General features: G+C 47.2%; 1 protein-coding gene across 2 annotated transcripts in view; it reads right to left on the reverse strand.

Moving 5' to 3' along the window:
- The window catches only part of VAPA (VAMP associated protein A), a 36,159-nt gene extending 16,404 nt beyond the window's left edge, over positions 1-19,755 (reverse strand). Inside the window, exons 1-2 of one of the 2 annotated variants that reach the window (XM_040979226.1) lie at positions 19,450-19,755; positions 484-636 (exon numbers count right to left, since the gene is read on the reverse strand). In XM_040979226.1, the coding sequence (XP_040835160.1) occupies positions 484-636; positions 19,450-19,528 (232 nt within the window). In that variant the 5' untranslated portion in view covers positions 19,529-19,755. The remainder of the gene's footprint in view (positions 1-483; positions 637-19,449) is intronic. The other variant, XM_040979228.1, reaches the window with a different exon arrangement.
- Positions 19,756-19,782: the final 27 nt, after the last annotated feature.

Consider the following 19,782-nt stretch of genomic DNA (forward strand, 5'->3'; position numbering starts at 1 on the left):
AAGCATAAACTCTGAGTAAGTAATCCACAAAAGGCAGGAATCAAGCCTATTTTTTTACTACAAGTAAACAGTCAAGGATGTGCTAAAGTTTTCAGACACAAACTTTCCAGCTGTATCAATGAAAGGTTGACAACTTGCTAGTATAGCCAAAAAAGAGGCACCAGTTATTTAAGCAACACAAACGAAAACTGTTATACAAGGAACAAAACTGGCCTAAATTTTCAAAGGCAAAAAAAAATGAGAGCATGTGGCAATGAGCTGTAGAAACTGTTTTCAGTAAACAGTTACAAATCAACCACACCTCCTCCCCCACTACAAAGTGAGAAATTTTTCACAATTTACATAATAGGAATAGAATATCTTTCAAGGCATTCCATAATTATCCACCAATTATTCCCTCCAGACAAAGCTTTATTAATTAAAAGTCAAATTAAACAATCCTAACATATCAAAACTTCCAACCTTCCCAGCATGCCTGGATACCTGAGACAGTGACCGTGGAGCCTGGGTCGATGACGCCACTGTTGGGCCTCACGCAGTACCGCCGTGGCGCCGTGGTCTTCACCTTAAAGCACACTTTCCTATCCGACGGGTTGCGCAGCTTGAGGTTGGTAGTGACTACATCTGTGAAGGGGCCTGGGAAATGCGAAAAGCAGAAAAACACTTTATTGGATTCACAGCAACAAAACAATTCATCATTGAAATGTACATGACTGGGCCTGGCGCGATGGCGCAGTGGTTAAGGTCCTCGCCTTGCACGCCCAGGATCCCATATGGGCACCAGTTCTAATCCCGGCAGCCCCGCTTCCCATCCAGCTCCCTGCCTGTGGCCCAGGAAAGCAGTCGAGGACGGCCCAAAGCCTTGGGACCCTGCACCCGCGTGGGAGACCCGGAAGAGGCTCCTGGCTTCAGATCGGCATAGCATCGGCACTCACTTGGGGAGTGAATCATCGGACGGAAGATCTTCCTCTCTGTCTCTCCTCTCTGTATATCCGCCTTTCCAATAAAAATAAAATAAATCTTAAAGAAATGTACATGACTGCTGTCTTATTTATGTACTGACATTTATTTGTATGAATAAATATTAATCAACAGTGCCTTTCTCCAGGTGGCTGACTTTCGAACACATTTATTCATTCCTTTAAGAATGTCTGCAGTAAGCATTTCTATTTTTAAAAAAGGTTTCTGAAAAACGTCAATCTATATTTAATCAAAGTCTAAAATTGCACTCTTGAGCAAGAAAATGAAAAGGGTCCTGTCACTTTTTCTCTGGTGGAAGAAAAACCTATAGAAAACTATGCAGATTAACTAAAACAACAAAAATGAAAACAAGATGAAGATATGGAATTGGGATGAGAGGAAACAGAAATGAGAGAAAACTGGAGTAAAACAAACAGAAGCAGGAAACCAGTTACAAGAAAAAGGAGGCACTTCTTTTAAAACAATGTTGTGGGAGTAGACGTTTGGCCCCAGAGCATCCCTCGTTGCAGAGCCCGCAACTTTCTCCTCCCCATCCCAGCTTCCTGTGAATGCACACCTCAGCAGGCACGCGGGACTCACACCCCAATCCCACTCACCGCTGGTGTCTATGAACTGAACAAACGCACACATGGGAGAATTCTCCCAAATATTTAAATGGCCACTGAAGTCAACATGCTCTTACAAAAATGTATTTGGTAAGCAAAGCAATTTTTTTAACTGCTTAGTTATACAGTCAAGTCAATCACTTAATTGGTATATTTTATATATTTTTAAAAAATTTATTTTTATTGGAAAGGCAGATTTACAGCGGAGAGACAGAGAAAGATCTTCCATCTGCTGGCTAACTCCCCAAGTGGTCCCAACAGCTGGAGCTGGGCTGATCTCAAGCCAGGAGCCAGGAACTTCTTCCAGGTCTCCCACATGGATGCAGGGTCCCAAGGTTTTGGGCCACCTTCCACTGTTTTTCCAGACCATACACAGGGAGCTGGATGGGAAGTGGGGTAGCCAGAACAAGAACTGGACGCTGGTGCTCCCCAGGGGGAGGACTAGCCAACGAGCCACCACACTAGGCACGCATTTTGTACCTTTTCCTGCCTCTTCCAGACCAACTGCAGATAATCAACTACTCCACCACAAAACACCAAGATGAAAGAGTACACACCATCTGTCCATGTTTCTACATGAATCCATACAACAGCTGGCTGCAGGTACATTTTAACATAAAGATTATAAATTACTACAGGTAACTGAGAATGTAGATGTTGATATTTATAGGACTGTCTCAACTACAACTTTCATACCAGAAACAATCACAGATTTTAAGTAAAATTCAGTCTGAGCCCACTTTCCTGGTTCAATCAGAAAATCAGCAAGTAGCAATGACCGTAGTGTTAAGAATAAGCAGATTTAGGGCCTGGCGCGGTGGCCTAGCAGCTAAAGTCCTCACCTTGAATGCGCCCTGGGTTCCCATATGGGCACCAGTTCTAATCCCAGCAGCTCCACTTTCCATCCAGCTCCCTGCCTGTGGCCCGGGAAAGCAGTCGAGGATGGCCCAAAGCCTTGGGACCCTGCACCCGCGGGGGAGACCCAGAAGAGGCTCCTGGTTCCTGGCTTCGGATTAGCTCAGCTCCGGCCATTGCAGTCACTTGGGGAGTGAATCATCGGACGGAAGATTTTCCTCTCTGTCTATGCTCCTCTCTGTATATCTGACTTTCCAATAAAAATTTTAAAAATGAATCTTTAAAAAAAAATAAGCAGATTCAAGAAGAAAGACCTTAGAAGAAAACATCTGGTCCTCTTCTATGAGTCACATCAATTTTTTTAAATGAATCTGATGGATTCATTCTAAACCTACTCCTGAAACACAAACATTCACAAAATTCTGCAATGAATTTTGTGGGAAGAACAGGTGATATATATGAAGATTGAATTAGAAGAAGAAACTACACCATGGTCACCCACTCACTTTCTCAAAGCTGGTGGGTACAAGACCTCAAGGAATCCCTTGTACAGATCCTGAGTAAAAAGAAATTACATAACCTTCCAAAAGTACGAAAGCATACACTGAGATGGCAACGCGCCCTTACAGGGCATTTTTTGTTTGCCAAATGACTGGCCCTGGGGTGGGGCGGTAGACTGCGGGATGCAGGCACACTGCAGATTTATACAGTATTATGTCCCTAGTCAACTCAATTTTCAAATACGCATCTGTCTTTTCCAGGAATACATCTATGGTATAAAACATGAAACTTTTCTTTCCTCCACAACTTTAACAGGTTAAGTTCACCAATACAGAAAACTATTCTACCAACAGCCAAGTCACCCACGACGCATGAACTCACCAATACATTTTACATTTATCTGTTAGCCAGCATTTACGTGGAAATTTGTAGATGTCACATTGACTTGATTCTAACTATATGTATCAACATTTTCATGTTGCCCTTTTATTAAAATGTTTAAAATTATGTAACTCACATGTGGCTGGCTACCCATGGGGCGCGGCCCCAGCCCCACACTCCTGGGGGATCTAGGTGGTACAAGCTTGTGGAAGGCCTTGGGAGATGTTGCAGGGGGCAGAGGAGGAGGGAGTGGGGAGACCTGGGGCCTCCGGGCTAGGCAGGACAAGCCTGGGATGTGCCCAGGTGCAGGGTCCACAGCTTGATCAGGGCAGAGGGTAAGCAGGTGCGTGGCAGGGAAAACCACCGAGGGAACACACTGCAGCGAGGAATGACTTCGCAGGACTTCCGTCAATAAGGCCACTGTGCTTGCAGCCAAGTGTTGACAGCAAATACCTGGGCAAATGGAGACTCGGGGTGCACTGTGTCAGCACTCTGACCCTGAAAGGATTTCCTCATCCCTGGATCAGGGAGCCTGACAGCATGAAATCGCTCAAGCGGAACCCTCAGAGCCCCCACATCGGGACTTGGGGCTGGCATCGGGGCCGTTCCCCATCCCTGGGTACTTAGACAGTGGAGAGGCTGGGTGCAGCTTCCCCCCTAATTTCCCCCTTTCTGCCAGATACAACAGGAGGAAGGGGGGAAGATCTGGAAACAATGGTCTCACTCACTTTCCCCTAGTCCTTGACCCTCCCCATCCTGGTCAACTATGTAAACATCACCAACATAAATCTTTTTAAAAAGTCTGTAATTCAGGTAATTATTTCTCTTAAATTCAAATTTATTCATTATATACAGATAAAGTAATCAGTGTGGTCATGCCTAAATAATGCTGAAATTAATTTATTCACAAAATCACTTCTATTTTATTTCTCTATGTAATGGCTAGGGTAAAAATTTCTATGTGTTGGCAATAAATGTATATGAGAATTTCATTCTGGGATAGTAAAGGCGTGTTACAAAGTACAGCATAATGAGGTAGACAGTTTAACACAGTTAAGAACTGCTTCAATAACTCAATAGTCAAAACTTAAACTGTGTCAGTCCCCCAGCTCCAGAGGATCCAGGGCGATGGGGGGCTCACCAGCCTTCGGAAGGGCAGAGAAGAGGAGCCTGTCCATTCCAGCTCCAACTCAAACCCAAACCTGGAGCCAGTTCTCGATGCGGTCAGTGAAGTGATAACATGGTTGATTAAATAAACATCTCCCAACTCTCTTTGCGTTCCTGGGTGGGGACTCCGAGCAAAGCCTCCAGGCAGGCGGAGCCCCTGGCAGTGCATGCCCCCCAAGTCAGGTCCTCCCTGGACCACCGGACCTGGTGTCCCACACCCAGCCTCCTCACTCCCTTGTTGGGAAGAACTGCACTGTGCATGCACTGCAGTTTAGTCTTAACCACATTCAACCTTCCAGTCCACAAACCCAGCATTCCATTCAGTATGCGTTTCAATGCTGTTGTTTTCGTGTAAAAAAAAAAAAAAAAAGATTTCTGCAATGCTTAGATGGTTAACCCATTAAGGGAAAAAAAGTGGTTACTATAAAGGATCACAGTTAAAAGCTAGTACCTGGAGAAAGGCGCTAAGAAGGCTTTCTGGAAACCTGGCCTGGTTCTACCCCCAACCAGTGCGCACCGCGTCAGCAGTACTTTGTGGTGATTCTTTGAACTGTTCACATTCTTCTTAATGCAAACAACTTTCATGCAAAATAACACAATTGATGCTTTTTAAAAGCTGGTCCTTGATTTAATATTAAAAGGCTAAAAAAAAGTGAAAGCCAAGTTTGATAAGTAAATGAACACTCAAAGTAATCCATCCAGGAAACAGCTAGTGACATTTGCAGACTTTCTAAAACTCAATCCCACAAAACGAGGGCAGCCTTGGCAGCTGCCTCATGCAGACACCCTGCGGTCCAACATGTAACAAGCATCTAAACTGCACACAAAACAATTTGAATATTTACTAAGAGATGAGCACGCAAATGAATTCAACGTCAGAAGATAATGCATTCTAATCTATATAAATTAACAAAAACGGATCCAAACTGAGCGTGAAAAAACTAACATTCATATTACGAGAGCAGAAACACACAGCACCTTCTGACTGTGAAAAATAGGGAAGCATTCCAGGCTACTTTGATTTTCTGTTGGCCTAATTAAACATTATTTTGAAGATTAATTCAGTACAAAAGTATTAACTCCAAGTAAAGAGGATATCTGTTTTTTCCTTAGCTTACTTGGTAAACAGACACAAAATAAAATGCCCACTACTGAAACAACTCCATGTACCACACACATGAAGAAATTCAACAAGCTTAAAGAAAACATCCCCTAATAAAAAAACATACTAGTTCCTCATCTCAAGCTGTTTTATATATATTTTTAAAAGATTGATTTATTTGTATTGGAAAGTCAGATTTACAGGGAAGGAGAGAAAGATCTTCCATCTGTTGGTTCACTCCCCAAGTAGCCTGATCAGTCAGAGCTGAGCCGATCTGAAGCCAGGAGCCAGGAGCCAGGAGCCAGGAGCCAGGAGCCAGGAGCTGCTTTTGGGTCTCGTGTACGAACTACAAGGTTCCAAGACTTTGGGCTATCTTCAACTGGTTTCCCAGGCCACAAGCAGAGAGCTGGATAGGAAGTGGAGCAGCTGGGATACGAACCAGTGGCCATATGGGATCCCAGTGAGTGCAAGGCGAGGACTTTAGCTGCTAGGCTACCGCGCCAGGCCCTTCTTATTTTCTATATAAGTATCACTATTTATAGTATCACACATAAAGCATGAAAATTACCCAAAATACAAGTAATGCAGGCTGTACTTCTGGGAAAAAAAAAAAAAAAAAAACCTCCAGATACAAAAACCCTTTAGCAGTCACAATACTACCTGCACTGACTGAGTATCCTGGGCTAACTCCAGCTCAGTCATTAAATCAACCAAGCCAAGTTCAATACACACGTGGCCTCTTAGCAAAAAAGGCAGGATAGTGGGTTTGGAAAACGTGCAACTTGAAACGTCAAAAATGTGTATTAGGCAGTGCACTGAGATGGCTTCAGCTGGGACCAGCCTCTTAGGCTTAAACATAGTTCCCCAACATGAAATGTGTTTCATATTCAACTTGTCTACTAAAATTTTAAGCATTCAGAACTGTGCTTTACTTTTAAATAGCAGAACTTGTACAATATTCAAATTGTACAATGTTGAAGGGAGACCTATTAAGCCAAGAGCTTTAAAAAGGAATCACACTGTTTTTTAAAAGTTGCCATTCGTCCATATTTTCATACAAATTATTGATCGTTTTCTTGGAATGCCAGAGACCCTGAATCAACTGGGGGTGGGAGAGAGAGGGACTGGGTGTGTGTGTGTTGGCTTTTCCTCAATTTTACTACTAAAGAACTTCACACAGAAGTTGAGACAGTCAACGACCAATTAATTATATACCCTCATCACTCTGAGCCTCCAAGGAACATTTTACCATGTTTAAAACCCTTTGACCACTCATTCACTTAATTTTTTATGTTTTTCAAAAGTAAGCTGAAGACATCTATATTCACCTCTAAATGTGTCAGGATTTTTATTATTATTTTGATGATGATGATGTTGTTGTTGTTTGTGTTCAGTATATCTTTACCAAATGGCAAATTAAATTCTAGCAGTAGTGTATAATACAGAAGATCGGAAACAGCAAAGCCCTCTCGGGTACAATTCAGGAATGCCACCAACGCTGTGACAGGCAGGCAGGCCCATGGAGACGGTCCCTCAGTCTCCGCCATCTGCGTGTCTGGGGCAAGCACGGGCACTAGCAGCCTTCAGACAAGCTCTCCAAGGAGCAGCCTTAAGACAATCTCTCCCTCCTGGGGACAGATGTGCTGTGCTTAGCAGCCTACACAACAAAGCACAAAGGTCAGCTAAAGTATGAAAGATTCATGTGCTCTAATCTCAGCTTTTCCCAGCTGTGATGCAAATCCACTAATGTGGGTGGCCCCCACCTGTGAGCCCAGGTTACCCTTTGCAGCAGCAGAGAACAGGTAAAACCAGCACACCCAAAGGCTCGGCACGATGTGCAGGCTCATGACCAAGTCCCTGCTGCTTCTAACTCAACACCCCGGGTGTTCAAACAACAGCTGTAAACTGCAGCAGGCCAAAGCCTGAATCCCTTTACAGTTTCTGACAAGGTCTTCCAAAGTCCTTGGCTCTGAGGCAGGTTGGAGAGTTTGGTGATGGGCTTCGGGGTAACTAACGGCAGTAAGCACAATGAAACCGTAAGGACTCTGAGGAGACAGCCGGCTGACCACACAGTTCACCCACCCACACCATTGCCTTATTCGTATGTGTGTCTGATCTACACCTCCCAACTAGAAGCTCCTTGAGAAGAAACTTGGAATGCACTCAGTAACAGAAGGTGAGGCTCACCGGTCGGTTCCCGCAACCTTTTCAATCAATGAACACAGGAAGTACTAGAAACATGCATGTTTCCTTGCTAAGTCTTCACACATCGTTGGTTCAAATCATCACATTCTTTAACTTTCCTCCTACCTATTCAGAAGCTAAAACCCTAACGAGAACTACTGTATACGCTACTCAAATATGTAAACAGCTACTTCAGTGTTTCCACACCTTTTGGTACACTAAGCTGTAGCACCAGTTAAACAGTTTCCCAATTACATAAGGATTATATTGCTAAATATGTATGCAATCAACCTGAAACATCCTGAATGGTATATGGAATGCCTACTGAGATTTCCACGGTGATGGCAGAAATGGCAGCAGTAACATACAAAAGAACTTAAAACACCTAGAATTTACTGGGCAATCATCATTTTTCAGTAACTGCACAAGGTATGTCACTTAACCCTCAAAATAAACACATAAAAATTACCTCCCATTTCAGAGATGTTTCAAGTAAGATTTGTAGACATGAATACCTCCCAGCCCCAGGTCACACTCACACAGCCATAGAGTCACACAAGCAGGAAACCAAGCCAGGCCGGACTCCAGGCTCGGAACCACGTGTTACACAGCTGGACTTGATATAATCACAAGGAGACTTCTTAGCATTAAGGCACAGAGTCAATTCGTAATATGTGAACAAGATTTATCAGTGGGTATCAACCATTCCTTGGCACACAGGTCAACAGTATTTCTTGAACCTGAAATGCCAATACTTGAAAAATACTTCAAATATTTTATAATCAAGAAAGCATCTCATTACTAATTTTTAAAAAGAAGGTAGCTTAATTTATTTTCCTATATGTTTTTTCAAACACCCTGAAATGTCAGACTTGAAATAAGCTTACACAAAGACCAGGCCTCTGTTTTGTTTGCTGCTATTACCTCAGGAACTAGAATGGTTGGCACAGCAGGTACTGGATAAATATTACCGTACAAATATTAGGAAACATTTCCCCAATCCACTCAATACAGCAGTGTGTTGTCACATAAAAAAAAAAAAAAAAGAGTTTTCCCACACTAAGCCCAAAGTTACAGTTACAATAAATCCCCAGGACAGCCAGGGACCCTAGCTTCCTGCCGCCTTCACCCAGCACAGCGCTGTGCTGAGCGCCTGGCCAGAGCCTTATCTACCAGCTTCACACACCAAAGCACCTCTGTCACAAGCAACAAGACAGTGAGGCACAACACAGCAGACACAGTTCCCAACTCCTGCTGGATTCCTGAACTCCTGTGGGCCCCAGCACAGTGTCCCTGGGCCCAGCATCAGGCCTCACCATTGTGGGTACACAAGCAGTGACTCAACAGGTGGGGACAAGCTGGCCTGCTCTGGGCCCTTCAGACCAAACTGAAGACAGCTCTCTCTTCATCCCTTCAATGCCTTTCAGGAAAAGCAGAGGGGCTTGCTTTTGCGACTCCTGTTGACTCTGACTTTTCTGGAAACATAAAATGCAGTTGCTGAACTAACAGCCTCAGACCTAAAATCATTAACTAAGAGACCTTGGCCAACTCCCTTAACTTCAAGCCCAATCTAACACCTCCTTCATGAAAATTGGGAAGAAAATGATCTCGGCTCCTCTCTAAATTGTTGTAACTTTATCATCAACTTAATACCTAACTGAGAGAATGCGCTCTGTCCTGATAAAGATGGAGGAGTCCATGAGCTCTGGCAGCAGACTGGTCTTTCCAAATTTCTTTCCCATCCGCCCAATCCCCACTTTTCATAAGGCTTCTATGAGTTCAGTTCTACATTATTCTGTAGCGTATTGGCCTTTAGTGTAGCCTCTGAAGCCAGCTGGGAGAAAGAAACTATAGTGTCACTATTTTGACACTGAATATTGACAATAAGTGTTATTTCTGAAATAAAGAATCAGTCCCTGCTGAGGGCAAGGGGGCATTTTCTACTTCTACAAGGCAACTGGATGCATCGACTGCTCAATCCGACCTAGCAATTCAGCTTCTGTAACTTTTTTTTAAAGACAGATTTATGTATCTGGAAAGCAGAGTGACAGAGAAGACAGAGATGAATCATCTGCAGATCCAAACAACAGCAGGCCTACAGCCTCCCACGCGTGGCAGGGACCACACAGCTAACCATCACATGCTGCTTCAAAAGCACATGAGTCTGAAGCTGGATCAGAAGTAGAGCAGCCGGCACTGTGATACAGCTTCATTTAGCAGCCATCCCTGATGACACAGTCTTGAAAAACAAAAGGGGGGTGGGGGAGAAGAGAGCCATCCGTGGTCACCTAGCCCCTTGCAGCACCACAGTTGAGCAGGGTCCCCCACTCAACAGAGCTGGGGCAGGCGGCAGCCAGAGGAGCACCAGAACCACAAGAATAGGCCGTGCGCAGGCCAGGTACCACACCTGGGCAGCTGTGGATGTCCTGCACCGAGCACCCTGGACCAGCAGGAGCCCCACTCTCACAGAACGTCCCGTGGATATGTGGTCTGACCTGGAGCACCAACCCCACTGCTGGCTCCAGAAAGGATGAAGAGCATTCCCAGATCCACAAGGACAACTGGCTGCCCTAATCCAAGAGGCAACCCTCAAGCACCGCTCGGAAAGGTGGAATGGAAAGCAAGTGATACAACACTTGAGGCCAGCCTGCCCAGGAAGCATCAAGGCCACTCTGAGGCAGAAGTGGACAGCACACAGAGACCCACGGAGAGCCAGCTGAACAGAACATCAGCTCTAACGTAACCCCCAGGACAGCGTCCCGCCCCCAGGCCCCTGGACCATCTGTTCCTGCCACGAATGCAGTCTGACCATAAGGAGTGAAGTGCCCCTTCTACATCCCACCCCAGGAGACTCATCCCTCCCCTTTCCCTCCATGACCCTCTCCACTCCTAGAGGTCCACATGTACCTGGACCCCTCACCTCTAGAGGGGTAATTAAAAATTTATTGATTAAAATCAAATTTTTCAAAGAGGGAAAACAAAGTCTACACAGAGTGAAGCATTCCGATTTATAGCATTTTGATGTAAATTACAATTTTATACTCGGCAATCTTGTCAAAACTTACACATTTTTTTTTAAGATTTATTTATTTTATTGGAAAGTCAGATTTACAGAGAAGAGAGGTAGAGAGAAAGATCTTCTGCCCACTGGTTCATTCCCCTTCTGACCACAAGAGCCACAGCTGAGCAGATCCGAAGCCAGGAGCCCAGAGCCTCTTCTGGGTCTCCCACACACGTGCAGGGTTGCAAGGCCTTGGGCTGTCTCCACTGCTTTCCCAGGTTACAAGCAGGGAGCTGGATGGGAAGTGGAGCAGCCAGGACATGAACTGGCGCCCATATGAGATCCTGGTGGATTCAAGGCAAGAATTTAGTCACTAGGCTACTGCGCAAAGCCATTTATACATTTTAGATTTTGAAAAAAGAACAATGCATTCAAATTTGATCAATAAACGTGACCTCTACTTAATTTAACATATTTATCAAAATAAAGAGGTAGTCCATATTTAATACTTAACTTTCAGAATCTGGATACCTAGGCCACAAAGAAATGGAATGGATGGTTTCAAAGAATTTGAAACTTTTTTCCACTCATATAGTTAAGAATAAAACATAACAAGAAAATGAGCATAGATATCTTAAAACATTACAAGACATAAATGCTGTGTTAGCAAACCTATCGTGAGATATCAGCTCAGTGTGGTATTAACAATAATTTTTATTTGCTTTACACATTACACTTAGCTGAATTTCAATATTGTGCAGATTTTACAGTCATTAGGGACTTTTACACCTATATACATATAAATCTAATTTAGTAATAAAACAGGGCCTGGCGCTGTGGCCTAGCAGCTAAAGTCCTCGCCTTGAATGCCCGGGATCCCATATGGGCACCGGTTCTAATCCCAGCAGCTCCACTTCCCATCCAGCTCCCTGCTTGTGGCCTGGGAAAGCAGTCGAGGACAGCCCAAAGCTTTGGGACTCTGCACCTGTGTGGGAGACCTGGAGGAAGTTCCTGGCTCCTGGCTCTAGATCGGCACAGCACCGGCCGTTGCGCTCACTTGGGGAGTGAATCATCGGACAGAAGATCTTCCTCTCTGTATATCTGACTTTCTAATAAATAAATAAATATTTTTTAAAAAGTAATAAAACTATTCATTTGTAAATAGCCTTCCGTCCCAACAGGGAGCACCCTGTGAGGCCTTCCGTGCATGGATAGTGTGACAGTCACTTCATGTTCATCTCATCTATACACCGTGCGTAGTTTTATGTATATATTCAAATGTATACATGTGTACACATGTATGAAACACAAGAAGCTACAAAATAAACAGCTATCAACAGGGAGGTCCAAAAGAAATTTATCAAATTATTTTACAAACTGATAATATTAAGGCCCTCTCAGATTAACAACTGGTTTTAATTAACATCTTTTTCAGGATAATTCCTATACTGTAATTATAAGGTTGACAGATAACTCAACTTCTCATTGCTTTAAATCTACACTCTGAAAACAGTTATCAACTATTCATGGTGACTACAGCTGTACAGAAAACCCCAAATGCTAATCAGAAACAGTAAGACAAGCCACACTGTAACAATAAAGACTATGCCATCAAAAAGTCTATGGATGTTTTTAATAAAAATTTATATTTTTAGAAAATGAAATTTGTGTTAACAAAGCCATAGAGTTAAGCATGTTTTCAAAAATTATGAGTCAAATCATAATCTGAGGTCAAATCTTAAGCAACAGATTTTTCTCATTATCAAGAAAACAATCGTTATAAGAGAAGTCGTACTGCACAGGAAATGCAGCACGAGTGGCCTTATTAGAGGAAGCTGCATCCAAGGGTGAAGTTTAATTCCTACGCTGAAAAATCCCTGTCCCTACATTTTTTTCTGACTTTTCCCTCTCAACTGGCTGCTTCTGCTTGCACTGGCCTATACTAACCACCATCTCATCTCCAAGCCGACACAACTTTAACGGCAAGGCATCAGAAGCTGGCCCATCACCAGCACACACTGGCCGTCTTTAGGGCTGGGATATGGAACACAGTCTCTTCTACGAGGCCATCAATACCGCACACAGAAGAACTGCACTTCTAAAGTTCATGGAAAACGCACTTAAGCGGTAAGTTTATCCTAGTTCAAGAATGTGAAGTCCACACACATGGGCACCACTTCCCTTCAGTGTCTGGACAGCCAGTGACACCAGATCCCCCGTGTTAAGTGGAGCAGGATGCAAGCAGTCTAGCCACGCCCTACTGTACACGTGAAACCATCTCCAAGCGACTTCCACTGCCTCCTGCGCTAACACACACGCACACCGTGTTACCCTGTTCTGTTCAGGGGACACATCTGTACCCAGAGAAAAAGAGCATCTACTACATCTTTGTAGTAAACTAGAGTTTATTCTTAATTTTTAAAAAATCTTAAGACTGGACTTCATAATTACGGAAAGCATGTTCAGTTTTATCATTCTGTGACACAGTCACTCTCTAACAACGCAGGCCAGGGGCCGCTGAACCAATCAAAACTACCCGGGGCTTCCACCCTACTGAAGGACAAAGGCGAATCAACTGCTGCTTTTCCGAAGGGATACCTGACACCTACAAGAACCCTGTAAAAAGCACACCTATGTGCAATTAAGATTTACTTTGTTACGTATTATAAGAGACTCTTCCAACACTAAGTTCCCTCATTTATTCAGAAGTCTTTCTGTGGGATGGCGTAACAGCGCAGCACGTGAGGCGGCCTCCTGCCATGCCAGCACCCCACACGGCACTGGCTCGTGTCCCACTGCTCCACTGCCGACCACATCCCTGCTAACAGCCTGGGAAAACAAACATGGCCCAAATCTCTGGGTCCCTGCCACCTACAAAGGGGACCTGGGCGCATCCCCCAGCTGGGGCAGGTCTAGCTCTGGCCAGCCCTACTCTCTCTTCCCCTTTGCCAACTCTTTCAAAATTAACCCATCAGTCTTTGAAAAAGCAGCTTCGTAATGGGAACAAAATGAAAATGTGCCTGCCACAGTAAGTTGCGCGGGTGTTATTCAAGTTTTACTGAGGCAAGAGAAAGTTTTGGAAGCAATATGAGGATCACGTAAATTATTCTGAAACAATCTCAGGGTGCTGTCAGCCCCAGGTTGGACAGTTGTCCTCACGTAAGGCTGTGGTCCGCCCAATCTTCCGAGGTGGCTCGCATGGTCATTATACACAGGACATCCCCTCCTTCACGACTTCAGGGTTTTTTGGGGTGTGGGGGCAGTTAAGTTTTGACAAAAGCGAGTCCCTCTCGATTGTGACAACTCCGACAAATGCTTATAAGCATTAGACGGTTCCTATTACCTTCACACAGCCATGCCTTTCATTACCACAGAGATTCAGACTGTGATTAATAGCAAAGAGTAAAGAGTAACGCAAAAGGGACATATAAAAACCTCCCAAAGGAATCATGTTTGATAACTGAATGTTTCTCTCATGATAAAAAGCACTACATATTCATAATATAATCTTGAATAACACAGAACAGTAAGAAATGTAGAAACAGATACTAACCCTAAGGTGAGTCAGACTGTGCTAACACTGTTTTCTTTGCACCCTTTTCCTCCGTGTGTGGCCGTACTGGGCTCACGTTCAAGGTAAGGCTGTCAGCGCCAGTCAACAGAGCGGAACGAGACATCACCTGCACCCGGTGTGACACAACACCATCAAGCAGCCCACAAAACACAGAAGCCTAAATCCAATCGAGCCCCTGTCACTGAGCCAGACAGCACCATGACAGAGATCCTAAATACAACTAGACAGTTACCAGGGGACTAACGGGCAGACGACATGTACAGTGGGCCAGGCTAACCAGAGGGAGGGGACAGTTCAGCAGCCCTTTACATGGCTGGCATCTCTGCACTGAACCCTTTGCAATGGGAAAGTGGGTGATTTCTTGAGTTGTCAGACTTCAGATATTTTTGAGATCTTCGGCAATTCAGGGCAAAAGCAAAATGCCATTTTTCCCTGAAGTGGACAATCGCAGCAGCATCCCTCATCTTTCATGAGAGGCACATTCCAAGATCACACGTGGATGCCAGAAACCAAGGACACATTAGCAAACCCAAGGCTGTGACACTGAGCCCCACCCCATGCACTGCGGCTTCTCTGAGACTCCTGTGCTTTGTTAGCCATCCATGGACCACAAGCATTCAATGGAAAATTCCAGAAAGAATTCCTAAGTTGTAAGTTTTGTGCTGTCCCTGGCAGCGTGATGCCATCTTGAATTGTCTGGCTCTGTCTGGGTGGACATCCAAAACGAAAAAACATGAATTACAGGAGAAATCATAGTCGTTCACTCAGTGACCATTTGGGGCCATCGCTCCATGATGTGACTGTGTCTCGACGGATAAGACACACTCTCACAGGGGGGAAATCCTGTCTGCCAAACGCCACGCAAAGCATCAAGGACTGGCTTTACAAGGTAGGCAAGAGCTTCAACAGCGGCAGGAAAAGGCAGTGAGTGACCAACTTGAACTGGAAATCAAGTGATTCACTACCTGGAGCCTGCCTGACAGCCATGAGGAGGACAGGACTGCCAGCAGAGCATGCGCTGTGTCTTCCACCAGCTCCACAGGGTTCTCTGGGCACAGCTTCACACAGTCCAAGACGAGGAGGCCGTGATCTCAGACCTTCTCCAGCAGGTGACATGGACACCTGAGGAGTTCTCCAGACAAGGGAGCGAGAATGCAGATCTGTGTTCTCCAACGAGCAGTTTCGGCGACAACTTGCAAGACAAACTCAAGAACGCTGACGCTGGGAAAAGGAACCCTGCTGGCGAAGCGAGGCAAACAAGACCCACTTCACACAAGGGACCCATCCGAAACTGAGGCTGCTCTGGGGCTAACACCATCAGATACCCCGCGTCCATTCTGGCACTTCCTCACTAATGTAAGGACCTAACTACCTACAGTGGTTAACGAGATGCCAATCTCCTCCTCCCACATTCCCCTCCCCCTCATACACAGCCACCGTGATTCTTATCCACGGAGCCCGCGTGTCTTAGGTCTTGGTTGATCAAGTTTCGTCAACCTGGATCTCGGCCACGCCCGCAGCACTGGCCACGATGCTCAGAGCACACAGCTAATGCTGACTGTCACCAAGTCTCACGACACAGTTAGAGCTCACCTCCTGCCAGGTGCGCGCACTGCAACTACCTATTGCATGCTTATGCTTTTACTCCAGAACTGCACACCAACTATGAGGTCGGTTCCTTCCCACTATCGTCCTCGCCCTCCCACACCTGAAACTCCTCAGTGGCTTAGGAGAAGGACAAAGCGCCCCAGCTGCTGAATGACCCCAGCCTGGCACTCGGCCTGGGCTGCAGCCACTGCTGCCTGTAAATGCCTCCCATTCCTCCTGCCACGGGACCTTTGGACACACACTTTTACTCTCCTTCACCTACGTAATTTCCACTTATTCTCAGAATCTTAGCACGCCTGTGACAGCCACCCTTGATCAGATCAAAGTCCCTTATTTTATCTTCTCAGCTTTTCATAACTGCATTTAATTATTTGATTAGTGGCTGCTTCTAGATTAGAGCATTACAACCATGTCATAAAAACCAAGGATTGTTTTACATTCAGCAAACCTGACACATAGCAAATACACCCAATATTATGAAGCCACATTCACAAATGAATGAATTTCAGAAATGGTGACTTTGCAAACAAAAAATACATTAAACAGGACATACACGAGAAATTGTCTCAGAGGCAGAAAGAGATGTAATTAGATGTGCAAAGCATTTCTGATTGTCATGCTACCCAATAAAAATAAAATCAAAAATGCTGAAACAAGTACATGTAAAGCAAACTCACTGGCACCACACCGAGAGGGTAACGATGTTGAAGGGGGCTGATGCTCAGCCCCCCAGCCCCAGCCCCAGCCCCCAGGCCCCAGCCCCCCTGGCCCGGCATGCACTCGGGGCCGGCAGGAAAGCCTCGATTTGGCTGTGGGCAGGTACATGCAGAGACAAAACCTCAAAGCAGCTCTCTGCTCACGGGCCCTGCTCAAGCGCTCTGGTCCCTGTCACCCACGGGGGAGGAGAGGATGAAGTCCCAGGCGCCTGGCCGGCCGGGGAGCATGGGGACTGGGCTAGCCAACAGCACATGATCACCCAAGCAATATGTCTTCTAAGCAAATAATAAGCATCGAAATTTAGATACAAATGTAGATTGTAAAAAACCTTTGCAAAAGTACTTTTAACATTCACTTAAACTAAAAGTTATGAGTGACTTAGGGCAAGTCGGTTAAAGGACATTTTAGCATCATTCATTATGTAACTAAGGGTAACAAAGTGCTGAGTTTAAACACCTCTCCTCAATGTTGGCCATGCATTTGAGCGTAGAGGAGTTCCTGCCATGTCAAGCAGCATAATCACTGAAAGATTAACACTGAAACGAGGACAACACCAGGTACCAACCTCAACCACTGTTTCACTACACTACTCCTTCCCTCTCCAACCCTCCTCTGGGAAGAAGTACAACACACACACACACACACACACACACACACTCTCTCTCTCTCTCTCTCTCTCTCTCTCTCGCCAGGAGCAACAAGCAGGGTTCCCTCAGCCACTCACTCTGCCCAGCCCTCCCCAGAGGGGAGCAGGGCCTGTCTCACAGGCCTTTCCCAGGTCTGCCACTACTCTCCCTGGTATTATCTACACTCAGAACGCAATAGTTGGATGAGACAAATCCTTAAGCTTCATAAATCAAAGACGTATTTATTTTTATTGGAAAGTGAGATATACAGAGAGGAAAGACAGGAAGACCTTCCATCCGCTGATTCACTCCCCAAGTGGATGCAACGGCCAGAGCTGAGCCAATCTGAAGCCAGGAGCTCTTTCGGGTCTCCTACGTGGGTACAGGGTCCTAAGGCTTTGGGCTGTCCTCGACTGCTTTCCCAGGCCACAAGCAGGGAGCCTCGATTGCTTTTCCAGGCCACAAGCAGGGAGCTGGATGGGAAGCGGGGCCTCTGGGATTAGAACCGGTGCCCATACGGGAGGATCCAGCGCAGGCTTGCCTCTGCACCATTAACCTTACCACTGTGCAACATAACAACTTCTCCAGGAGAACTGTTCCACAGCCAGTATGTTTTTGCCTAAAATTTCTTTCCAAGGCTTCGAAGTCCTAGATACTAAGGGCAACTCACGCATGCTTATGCAGAAGTGCTGTCTGTCATGGAGGTTCCCGCCAAGTTCCCTTCACAAGAGGACGGTGGCTCCCCCAGACAGGCAACCCTACGGCACTCCTCCAGGGCTCCCCGCCCCCCAACACCGTGCGCCACACCAACTGTACAATAAAACGCACTCCCTGCACCTCACAAGTTCTAAGAGCTGCTTTACCACGAACTCCTTCCTCTAACAGCTCACTTGCGTTTCCAGTCAAGTTTGCAAACTGACTTAGCAATCATTACTCTCAACTCCGGAACATATGATTTTTTTAAGTCCCTGAAGTTATTTTGAAATTCTCCGGCGGGATTTTCTTTGGGACGCGGACTCAACCCCACGCCACAATAAAAGGATTTAAGTGTTCTCTCCGGAGCTGCCGCTGCAGACCGCACAAAAATCGCTCTCATCACAGGTCCTGCAACTGAAGTACAAGACACCCACTTTCCAAAGGGGGGGGGGGGAATCGATTCCTACTCAACTAAATAGCAAAGAACCAGCCTGCTGTTGACATCTTCACACGTCCAGGAATGCTTTAAAAATCAATCAATAAAAACCCCGGAACCTGTTTGCCCTGCACATAGAAAAAGCAAACGGGCCAAACGGCCCCTGGACTCTTCCAGGGTCACCAAGTCACGGCGATCATTTATCACAAGCCACCGTGCTGGGAAATCAGCGGAGTCCCAGGGCCAGTGTCACCTTATCAGCCTTCTCGGGTTGTGCGTTTGGGTTTTTTTTTTTTTTGGAAGTGTGTGTGGGGTGTGTGTTGGGGGGGGGGGAGGAGAGGAGCACCGCAAACGTGAAAGCAGAAAAGTGAGCCGCACAACTTGCAGCGGAGGGGCCCCCCCAGCCACGAGGGCGCTGCGGGGAGCGCGCGCGGGCACGGGCGGCTGACGCAGACCTTCCCGGGAGGCCCCCCTCACCCCGGCACGCGCCTGGGACTCTGCCAAAAGCAGCACCCTCCCGAGCCCTAAAGCCCGGGCGAAGGCGGCGGCAGCAGCGAGGACTGAGGACCGAGGACCGAAGGCAGGCCCCACCCAGGCCCTCCCCTAGCAGGCTCCCAGGGCCGCCGCGCCCGCCCGCGCGCGCTCCCCGTGCGCTCCACTGCCCCTGACAGCGCGCGCGCGCGCGGCGGCGCCACCTCCGCACCGCCCCGCAGCAGCCCCGGCCGGCCGCTCGGCCCGCGCCCCTCTCGCCCCTCCGGGATCCCGGGGACCGAGGACCCACAGCACCCCGGGGAGGCGCCCCCCGCGGGACCGCAAGATGGCGACCGAGCCGGCTCCCTCCCCCTCTCCACCCCACCCAGCGCCGCGCCCCAGCCGGCGCGCGCCCCGGACGCGCGGGGCCCGCAGGGAGGAGGCCGCGGGCAGGGGCCCCGGGAGCCGCCGCCGGGCTGGGGGAGGGGGCCGCGCCCGCCCACAAGCCCCTCGCAGCCCCCGACGCGGCCTCGGCCCGGCCTACCTTTGAATTTGAGGTCTGTGGGCGGGTCGAGGACCAGGATCTGCTCGTGCTTCGCCATGGTCCCGGAGGCGGACGCCATCGGAGAGACAGCGCAGAGCGGGGGCGCGCCCGCGGCGGCGGCGGCGGCGGTTTGCTGGCTGGCTGGCAGCGGGGGGTGGCGAGGGAGAGGCGGGAGGAGGACGACAGGTCTCCGCGGGACCCAGGCGCACGGCTCCCCGAGCCCCGACGCCTGTCGCTCGGCTGCGGCTCCAAGTGGGCCGCCCGCTGGGTCAGCAGCGCCCGGTCTCACAACTGACTCAACCCCACGCCAGCCGCCGCGGCCACGCGCACTGC

The sequence above is a fragment of the Ochotona curzoniae genome, unplaced genomic scaffold, assembly GCF_017591425.1.
Source record: "Ochotona curzoniae isolate NIBS_2020 unplaced genomic scaffold, NIBS_Ocur_1.0 contig_3176, whole genome shotgun sequence".
Taxonomy (NCBI): Eukaryota; Metazoa; Chordata; class Mammalia; order Lagomorpha; family Ochotonidae; genus Ochotona; species Ochotona curzoniae.